The sequence below is a fragment of the Pteropus alecto genome, unplaced genomic scaffold, assembly GCF_000325575.1.
Source record: "Pteropus alecto unplaced genomic scaffold, ASM32557v1 scaffold202, whole genome shotgun sequence".
NCBI lineage: Eukaryota > Metazoa > Chordata > Mammalia > Chiroptera > Pteropodidae > Pteropus > Pteropus alecto.
Window position 1 is genome coordinate 4,102,532 of NW_006432451.1, and position 9,966 is coordinate 4,112,497.

General features: G+C 55.5%; 3 protein-coding genes across 4 annotated transcripts; 1 reads left to right on the plus strand and 2 right to left on the minus strand.

Annotated features, from left to right (window-relative positions):
- Positions 1 to 443: 443 nt before the first annotated feature.
- Positions 444 to 3,041, minus strand: LOC112476114 (gametogenetin-binding protein 1-like). Its single transcript, XM_025043695.1, has 5 exons — positions 3,009 to 3,041; positions 2,191 to 2,390; positions 1,418 to 1,530; positions 880 to 974; positions 444 to 715 (listed from the first exon to the last, which is right to left on the minus strand). Exons 1-5 carry the CDS (start codon positions 3,039 to 3,041, stop codon positions 638 to 640), a joined length of 519 nt encoding a protein of 172 aa, XP_024899463.1. The 3' UTR covers positions 444 to 637.
- Positions 3,042 to 3,433: 392 nt separating this feature from the next.
- On the plus strand, positions 3,434 to 9,947 carry BAK1 (BCL2 antagonist/killer 1). Its single transcript, XM_006907364.3, has 6 exons — positions 3,434 to 3,847; positions 5,952 to 6,052; positions 7,016 to 7,151; positions 7,476 to 7,619; positions 8,724 to 8,904; positions 9,031 to 9,947. Exons 2-6 carry the CDS (start codon positions 5,983 to 5,985, stop codon positions 9,133 to 9,135), a joined length of 636 nt encoding a protein of 211 aa, XP_006907426.1. The 5' UTR covers positions 3,434 to 3,847; positions 5,952 to 5,982; the 3' UTR covers positions 9,136 to 9,947.
- On the minus strand, positions 3,846 to 5,048 carry LOC107195354. 2 transcript variants are annotated; one of them, XR_003044968.1, is made up of 2 exons: positions 4,130 to 5,048; positions 3,846 to 4,035 (listed from the first exon to the last, which is right to left on the minus strand). XR_003044968.1 is itself a non-coding variant. In XM_025043715.1 (2 exons), exons 1-2 carry the CDS (start codon positions 4,916 to 4,918, stop codon positions 3,968 to 3,970), a joined length of 738 nt encoding a protein of 245 aa, XP_024899483.1. In that variant the 5' UTR covers positions 4,919 to 5,048; the 3' UTR covers positions 3,846 to 3,967. The 2 variants fall into 2 exon arrangements, 1 of the variants encoding a protein (XP_024899483.1); XM_025043715.1 differs by having other exon boundaries at positions 4,249 to 5,048.
- Positions 9,948 to 9,966: the final 19 nt, after the last annotated feature.

The window sequence follows — 9,966 nt, forward strand, 5'->3', positions numbered from 1 at the left end:
GCCTAGTTTCCTTACTGTGAATTGGAGACTATAACAAGACCTACTTCAGAGTTGTAATGCATTATTTTTGCGAAAAGTGCTTAGAAGAGGATCTGGCTCATAGAAATGACTGTGTAACTGTCAACAATGATTCTATTATATAATCACCACTGCCCCCTTCCTCATCTGCCCTCAGGAACACCCTCTAGGGCACTGTCACAGCAGTGCACACGTGATGGCAAAACCAGGGATGCAGGTGACCACCGAAAGAGAATGCTGGGGTGAGAAAGGGTGATGCTCGAGGAGCCACAGCCTGTCACAGCCCCCACCTTGCTGCCTCCCAAACCCTGAGGGTGGAGGACCCTAGCTAGAGTGAGCGTGGCCTCCAGCCCAGCCACCTGCTGGCCCCCATCTTAGGTGGTCATCTTAGGTCTTCTGATACCACCTGGTGGTAAGAGGTGGTATCGCACCCATGAGCCACTAGACAAGGGGGACTCCTTGAACCTCTGGGCAGGCTGGGAGGAGAGGTGGAGGCACTGCACTTACCCACTGTATCTGTTGACCTAAAAGTCTTACGTAGCGGTGACTGGAGGGTGACGATGCCTGGGACACATAGCTTAAATGAGTTGCCCTCTTCCTCCATTTCCTCTTCCTTACCTCATGGGGAAACCCTTGAGAAGAAACTAAGTATGTGCCAGGTCACTGAGAAGGTGAAGAAGGCCTCAAACCTGCAGCCCTGTCCCCGCATAAAACAGAAAACAGGAGGGAACAGCAACCAAGAGGTTAAGAAAGGGTGCTGCTACCCCTTGGCCCAAGCCATATATCTTGGGGCCCAAGCAGATATGGGGAGGGAGCCCACACAGGCCTCCCCCACTACTACCCCAGCTTGGCTCCACAGACCTTGGCCATGGCAGATTTCTGAAGCTGCTTGTACAAGGTGAGGAGGTGGTTCCAGAGAGTTGTCTCCACTTTTGAAGAGGCCAGCCTGAGGTCACCTGTGAAGGGGCAGTGTCACTGACAGTATGAGCAATAGGGGGTGGCTGAGCAATAGGCCCAGCAGGGCAGGGACATCTGGAGGGTTGAGCTGAGGGTGACTTTTCCTGGTGTTCATTAGCAAACACCTACTATGTGCCACATACGGTTCTAAGCACTTTACAAAGGCCATCTCATTTAATCCTTATAACTACCTTCTGAGATAAGTACTATTGCATTCTCATTTTATAGATGAAGAAACTGAGACACAGAAAAGTTGAGCAATTTGCTACCATCACACAGCTTGGCACAGTGGAGCTGGGATTCGAACCTGGGCAGTTTGCCACCAGCATGCCCTTAGACTGTGTTTCTTCCAGGCCCTACACCCCTGCAGAGTCCTAGAAGAAGAGGGTCTGTTTCTGGCCCGCCCCTCCCCGCCCCACACACGTACACCTGTGGCCACTACCATTGAGCAGATGCTCCTTCTCCCTGGTGAAGGCCTCAGAGCTGATCTCCAGTGATCCCATGGTCCTCTGCAGGCATCCTTGCTCCACCTCCAGAGCTTCGGCAAAGTGGCCCCTGATCCCAAAGCACAGTCAGATGGAGATGGCAGGTGGGACCCAGAGATGTAACAAAGACCCTCCACCCCCTACCCAACCCCTAAGGCTCTCCCACAGGCCTTGCTCAGCCCCTCTATCCTCCTGCTCCCAACAGCTACCTTCTGGGCCCTCTGGGGGCTTCATTATAGAGATAGAGTGTGGGGAGCAGAAAAGTGGGCCCCGTTCCTCCCCAGGGGTGGGTGCCAAGTCCAAATGGGAGCGAGACAGGAGGGAGAGAGTGGGGAGGGAAGGCAGGGTGGAGTAGGGTTGAGAAAGGAGCTGGAAAACAATGGGAGCCCAGCTCAGCCTGGCATACTTCCTTCCCAGTCGCTAGCCCATCTCTCTTTCCTTTTGGTGCCTCCATCCATAATCTCTCACTTGTGGAATGACCCTCATCTCTGCCTCCTTCCCTGACAAACACACAGCCCCATCTCCAGGCTCCTCCTCACCTTTGATGGGTCAGTCTTTCCCCACCCAGGTGCCCTGGTCCAGTCCTCTACCCATCCAAGAGCCCACATTCCTGGCACTTCCCCAGTTTGGGCCCTCCCATCTCAGGCCCATATCCTTCCCCCATCTGACATCCAGGCTTCATCCCAATACTTCCATCCCAGGCCCCTTCCCATCATCCATAGTTTCTCACTTGTCTGAGGTCCCTGTGTCCCCAGAGAGCTCCCCTGCTGCCGCCGCCTCCTCTTCTCCCTTTTTGTCCTTCTCAGACGTGTTGCCCAGCACCTCCTGGCTTCCTCTGGGCAGGACTGACTTCACCTTTACACCCTGGGCCACGACCCTCAGGACTTCTTTGGGGTTGGGGGTCTGGCCCCGTGTTCCCCATTCCCAACCCTGAGGAATCGTGCTGTGGCAGGGCTATGGTGGGCTATAGGGTGCTATGGTGGGCGGCCTGGGCTCCTTCCTCCCCACTCCCTCCTGGCGGTCCATCATCAAGGGGATGGTATCCTGCTCTTGCAAGAGGCATGCTCCCTCTCTCAACAGGGCCTTGTCAGAGCTCTTTGAGCTGCTCTTGCTCCCCGCAAGGCTACGAAAAAAGTGGAAAATGGAGGAGCAGCCCAAAATTTAGGATAAAGGGGTTGGAGCTGGGCTCTCCATACTGCGAGGGACCCTCATTCAGAGGGAGGGGCCGTAGCGGCCACCCCAGAGCTAACTGCTTAAGAACAGGAGTAGTTTTCAAATTAAAACCTCCAATTGGAAATTTCTAGGAGTTCTAGAAAGTAAAGATCAAGCAGGTGAAGTGGGGATGGGGGAAAGACATGGTGGGGGGTTTACTTGGAGACAGAGAGGGCAGGGGATTGATGAGGCAGGGGAAGGAGGGATGGGGAGCCAGTTTAGGGGATGGTTAGTGAGGCTCCAGGAAGCATGAGGTTAGGGGGCGGGCAGAGGAGGCTGGGAGCACCCAGACCCTGAGGACTCAGCACACCCTCTCTTCACAGGGCTTGTCCTTGCCTGGCTGTGGCTGTTTCTGTCTTTGAGGACCATTGACGATGGTCAGATAGTATCTGTCCTCCCTTTTCTCTCCCCACTTGCCATTCAGCTTGCATGTGCCCAGATGGGAGTGCAGACCGACTGTTTTCATCTGTTTACCTGCCTAACGCCTTCAGAATTTCTATCTCCAGAGACTACCGAGGTGCCTGATACACGTCTTATTTGTACGTTGAATCTTAATTTAGTATTGTTATTCCTCACTGTACCTATAGACTTGGTTATAAACCCAGCTCAGTGACCTTGAGAGAGTTCCTTAAATAAGCCAAACCTCTGTTCATCTGTAAAATGGGTGTAGTTGATGGCACCTACTTCCAAGGGTTGATGAGAAGATTCTATGAGACAATGGTTGCTAAAGTACATGGCACACAGTGGTGCTTAAGAAACATCACCACCCTGGTCTTTTTATTGGTACTAATTGATGGGACGGGGAAGAGATCAAGGATCAGGAGTGGGAAAAGCAGTGGGGGAGGAGCCTCTCCGTCAGGCTGGGGATGTGGGTGGGGGCTCCAGCCCAGACTGTGAGATGGTACATCCGCATCCGGCGGCAACAGAGTAACTTCCTCTAGAGGGAGCTGATTGGAGCCAGTAACAGCCGGCACTTCTATGATCGCCGAATCCTCTCGGTTCCTTAGGGCCACGCTGGGACGAGCAGAGGCTGCATCCAGACTCCAGGAATTCACTGACTCCCGTTCCTGGTAGCCAGGCCTGGACACCTACTCCTGGGAGCAGACGCTGGTCCCTCGGCATTTCCAGCCTCTGCCCCACTGAGTCATCCCGGGCCTGGGCCAGGGTCCAAGCAGGTAAGCCGGGAGGGTCCAGCCTATTCTCCCCGCTCTGGGCAACACAAGGCCTAGGGTGGGGCAGGGAGCCCACTGGGGGCTGGGTGGGGAGGGGAAGGCTTACCAACCTCTGCTAGGAGCCTAATCCAGCCAGGCTGCCTCTTGGCTGCCCCTCAGACAGCTTCCCCTCACGCTCTGGCCCTGGGTGCCTGAGAATTGGGTGCCAAAGAATCAGGGCCTCTATCAGTCTGGGGGATGGGAGTGGAGGTCAGAGCCAAGGTCAAGGGCAGGGGGAGAACTCACGGTGCTTCCTGCTGCCCCAGGAACCCTAGACTGAGTTTTCAGCTCAACAAGGCATTTCCGCTGGGGAACATCCAGGGCCTAGCAAGCCCAGTTGCTTGGGTGCGGGAGATTCCCCTTACCAGACGGCAGGCCACTTAGATGGGGGCGGGGGTAGGCCCAGGTCAGCATAGGCTTCTGGTCCTGGGGCGGTTCTGAGGCTCCATCAGGTCCCTGGCAGTGAGCCCTGGAGTGGTGAGAAAGGGAGGTGCAGATGCAGTCGTCATCCTCTGGCCCGTTTCCTGGGGTGCTGAGGGCAATGCTGTGGCCACCCCTCCTAGGGCCCTGGATGCCGGGGTGCAGTCCCTGGGTGTGAATCTTGGCCTTCTTTTGGGGACAAAAGAAGAAGCAAGGGCCTCTTGCTCCGGAAGAAGATACCGGGATGGGGGGTGTGCCAGGCAAAGGTCTGTTTTGAAGAGCTCCCAGAGGTGGAGGAGGGAGGGTCTGTCTTGTCCCTGGCCCTGCCTGGAGAGCGCAGGGGTGGAGAGCTGAGTACACTGTTGGTCCAGCCTTCTCCACCCCTTCTCCGGAGAGCCCTTGGGACACTTTTGAAAATGGCCCCAGGCCTGAGAGGGAGGGGATGAGGGAGGCTACCCAGGCCTTCCCAGGGAGGAGGAGCCACTCTGCCTGGCCCAGGGTGGGCTGTACCCTCCCTAGGGATGGGAGGAGGGGCACTCCCGTCCAAGGTGATGGAGGCAGCTTGGAGGTGGGAGGGAAATGAAGGGGGTGCAAACTGAAAGTGAAACAGCTCATGTTCAGGAAATACTCCCTCTGTCAAGGGTTCACAGAGCAGATCAGGGCTGCGGCCAGGACCGGGCAAAGAGGAAAATTGGGGCTGGAAACGAGAGCGAGTGTGTGGTGGTGGAGGGGTAGCTGTGTGAGGCAGGTTGGGGCTGTGAAGAAGTTCCCACTTCTGGAGACTTCCTCAGCTCACTGCGAAGAAGGAATGGGAAGGCACAGGCCATAGGTATCCAGGGAAAGTTGCCCTGGAAAGATTTCCTCTGAGATCCACAAACTGGAAAGTAAATCTTAAATCAGTGTTGAGTATATGGACTCATGGAAATTCAGATAACCATCCTGACTCCCTGACTAGCTATGTGGCCTCCGGCACTAACCTCTGTGTGCCTCACTTTTCCCACCTGTAAAATGGGTATGATAATGCTTACTGGGTTAATGTGCACTTTCGCTGTCCCACATGCCCTGGAGGGTGCTCGTACATGGTAGAAGTATACCACAGGTACTCAGGAAATATTTGTGGCTAACAGGCCTTAGTTGGAAAACAGGTGTGCTCTGACCAGCCAAAGGGAAGTGAGACCTTTGAGGACAGCTTTCATGAGTCATTGGCTTGATGGTGGCAAGCTCGTGTCAAGCGTGTGCCGGGTAGGGTGCAGGAGGGGGCTCAGAGCAGCAGAGGGTTCGGAAACCCCAGCCTCTGAAACTACTCAGGAGTGAGGCGAAACACGACTTAAGACCCACTAGGGCAATGCTGTGGCCACCCCTCCTAGGGCCCTGGATGCCGGGGTGCAGTCCTAGGTGTGAATCTTGGCCGCCTGGTTATTCTCACCCCCAGGCTCCCCTGAAGAGTTGCCAGTAAAATGCTCAATAAGTTCTGATTCCACCAGCAGACTCCATAGGGACCCAAGCTGGTGAAATAAGAGTGACTAGAGCTAGGACTGTGGCGTCCTTTGGGGAGTGGAGGCCCTGTCACTCCTGTGTGGTTGTGGGAACCACTCATCAGTGGCCCCTGCTTGCCCTCATCTCTGCTTTTTCTCACCCGTCCCCACAGGCTAACACTGCCCTCCATTGGGACCTGAAAGATGGCGTCTGGGCAATGCCCAGGCCCTCCCAGGCAGGAGTGTGAAGAGCCTGCCCCATCCTCCACTTCGGGTAAGGGTCCTTCTACCCCCTCACCCATCCCATACACTCCAGGGCTGTCTGTGAGGTTGGAGAGGACAGAAGTAGAGAGGGCTAGGCAGGACTTACAGGCAGGCTCTCCTGTCTTAGTTTACTCACCTTGGATAAAGAAAAAAATATCTCCTCACCCAATTCAGGTGGCCCATTGAGCTCGAAGCCAGAGTGAAGTCAAAGTTAAGCCCTGGGAGTGGGGATGGGTCTGGGCCTGGGAGGGTCCAGAGGCCAGAAGATGCTAGGGAGTGAGCGTGACGTGGGCACAGCGCCATCCCAGGGCAGAGGAGCGGGATGAGGTCAGGAGAAGGAAAGGACACTGGGATGTAACTGGCCTCTCCCTGGAGTAGGAGAAATAAGGAAGTTGGCTCCTCACCCAGCCAGGTCTGCTCAACAGGGAAAACTTTATGACTTTGAGGAAGAAGTAAGATGGCTGCCGTTTTTCCTCTTCCAAGGATACCATCAGGGAAGCCTGCAGCTCACAGACCATTACGGGCTGTTCCCTGGACTTTGTGTTCAATCCTAGGTCTGTCGCTATTCCCTTACGTGACTTTTATGGCCCCACACTCCCTAAGCCATAAGGGCTGGGTCCTTTGTACATGATAAAACAAACTCGGAGGCCCAAATGCCTGGGATTGTACCCTGGCTCCACTGCTCAGTCTAGCTGTATGACCTTGTACAAATCACGTAACTCTCCTGTGCCTTAGTTTCCCCATCTGTAAAGTGGGGATCACTTCACAAGGCTGTTGTGGGGATTAAACGAAAAGTGCCAGAAGACCACCCCACACAGAGTAAGCATGTGGGTGTTACATACGGACTGGAGTAGGGCCCTTCTGTACAGGGGCGAGGAAGGCTGTGGCCTTGAGGAAGAGTAACCATCCCTGAAGCTCAGGGCTACCAGGTCCAGCTGTTCCTTCCTCCCTGATTCCTGGCTTTGATCCCCAGAGGAGCAGGTAGCCCGAGACACAGAAGAGGTTTTCCGCAGCTACGTTTTTTACCGCCATCAGCAGGAGCAGGAGGCTGATGGGGCGGCTGCGCCTGCTGACCCAGAGATGGTCACCTTGTCCCTAGAACCTGCCAGGTGAGCAGCGACAACCCCCTAGGCCCACAGGGATATCTTCAGGGCAGCGGAGGCTCACACAGGGTCACCATGCAGATCTTGGGAGTTAGGTGGGGTGGGGGTGGGTCTTGTCCTTCTCTCGTTGTTGCTCCTCTTTCATCCTGGTCACCCGCCCCAATGGGAGACCTTATCCCTGGGCCCGGCCCTCGCGTCTGAGAACACTGTCAACCTCCGAAGAGGGGTGCACCAGGCTGGGGCCATCTCAGACAGAACCCCTTCGATGTGAGCCTGGGCCTCAGCCCTGACTGCTGTCTGTTTCTCACCTGCTGTGTCCTGTTCCTCCAGCACCATGGGGCAGGTGGGACGGCGGCTCGCCATCATCGGGGATGCTATTAACCAGCGCTACGACGAAGAGTTCCAGACCATGTTGCAGCGCCTGCAGCCAACGGCAGAGAACGCCTATGAGTATTTCACCAAGATCGCCTCCAGGTAGCCCAGGCCACTGCTTCTCTGCTGTGCTGTCACCACCACACTGCGCCCTGCCCATGGGATGGGAAACATGCTTCTCTGTCAGTGTCCAGAAATATGTTTGCTGTACCTGTGTCTGCTATAAATTCACATGTGGCCTTAGGGCCCTGTCTTTCTCTCCCTGGGTCCCAGACTCCTCATCTCTGGTACAAAGCTCATAGCTCTTGTGAGTTCTGGCCCTGGGCACTTGACCGTTTAGATCAGGACTGCAGAGCGGCCCGGGGTGGGGGTGTCCCCAGAATTCCCCAGCCCAGCTAGGACACAGCTGTCCTTTCAATTTGGAACCACATTTCATGCCAAAGATGGTAAGGTTGCTACCCTCTACCAGGTCCTGGAGATGGCTTCCAGATGCTGTAATCACATCAAGAGGGGCCATGCGGTGTAGTGGTTAAAGAGACCAAATGCCTGGGGCAAATCTCAGCTTTGCCACTTACTTACTTTGTGACATTTTCTAGCCATCTGTCTCCTTGTCCATAAAATAGGGAAATATGCTTAGAATGGAGTCCGCACTTACAGATGTTAGCCATCGTTACCACCTGGGGCAGGGAGGTCAGTCCCCGGGCAGATTTGAAGCCAGGGGTGAAGGCTGGAGTAGGCAATAGATTTAGAATTAGTAATCAGACCTGAAATGTCTTGCCCATGTCCTTAGAGGCCACCCTCTATCCTGCTGTGGTTCCAGGACTTGTCCTAACTTCTTCTGTCCTTTTCTCTCTGCTGTCCCTCGGGCTGCCAGGCCAGCAGCAATGCCCACAGGTAATCTCCCCGCTGCCTCCATCCGCTCTCTCTGCCCCGCGCCTTCTCTGTGCCTTTTGTGCTCGCAGCACTAGGGCCACACAGCAGCAGCAGCCTGCTTCTGTGCCCTCTGAGCTTTGTCCTTTCACAGAGACACAGGCTCTTCCCAAGTCCAGGCGAGGCTGGGACAGCCTCTGCCACCTTGATTCAGAGCTAAGCCATTTTGCTTTCCAGCCGGGAGAGGACTGGAGGGAATATGGGGTGGGAGAAGGAAAGAAGGCTGAAGGGCCTCCTGGGGGGCTTCCACTGACAGCATCTATGCTCTGCCCTCAGCCTATTTGAGAGTGGCATCAACTGGGGTCGAGTGGTGGCTCTCCTGGGCTTCGGCTACCGCCTGGCCCTACATGTTTACCAGCGCGGCCTGACTGGCTTCCTGGGCCAAGTGACCCGCTTTGTGGCCGACTTCATGCTGCATCACTGCATTGCCCGGTGGATTGCGCAGAGGGGCGGCTGGGTGAGTGCCCAGCACTAGCAGCTTCCTCCATGCTGCTGGGGCTGCCCCCTTCCCAGCCCCACCTCGGTCCCATGATGCCTATATATGCTGCCAGTCCCTCTATGACCACTGTCTTTCTCCTGGCAGGTGGCAGCCCTGAACTTGGGCAACGGCCCCATCCTTAATGTGCTGACAGTTCTGGCTGTGGTTCTGTTGGGCCAGTTTGTGGTACGAAGATTCTTCAAGTCATGACCCCTGGAGGAGCCCTTTGGGGTCCCAGCTGAGACCCCTGCCTGGACTGTAGCCAAGCCTTCTCCCCTTGCCCCCTTCCGTGCTGGGATCCCCTCCCCGCAAGAATACAGAAGCTTTAGCAAGTGGGCACTCCAGCTTTGAAGGACCCTTACCCAAGGGTCAGTCAGGTTGCAGAGGTGCCCCAACATTGCATGGTGCTAATGGGCCCATCTCTGGGCTCAGCTGTCTGCTGGGTGTTGGGGAGGTCGATAAACTTGGGAGCAAGGGGCTGGGAGCATCTTCTCTCCATTACATTTTTTTTAATGGTTTTAGCTTTTTATAATACCCTTGAGAGGACCCCGCCATTCCCACCACTATGCCCAAAGCCAGGACATCTGGGATGTGGGGGTTAGTAGGCCTACCCTGCATTCCCCAGGATTCAGTTGTTCTAGAAGGTCAGAACTTGAGAGCTGGGCCTGGAGCCCAGTCCTGGGCCTCTCTAAGCACCATATCCCAGGAACAGGACTGACTGGCGGTGGGGGACAAAGACTTGCTCAGCACCCCCTGCTCCCATTCCCCCACCCCATGTTGCCTTGGCAGTTAGATTCTCAGGGATTCTGGGTCTGGAGTGTGGGGTGAGGGTACAGACCAGAGCTGTATGAATTTATCCATCAGGTTTTCCAAACCCACCTCCTGAGGTCCTTGATTCTCTCCCTTCCCCTCACCTCTTACCACTTTCTCCCAACCCATTCCTTTCTAGTGAAGCCTGCCTGACCCCATCACTCCACATAAGGAAAGAAGCCTTGGGCGAGGCCCCCTCCTTGCACACACTATAGAGTTTAGGACTGTGGT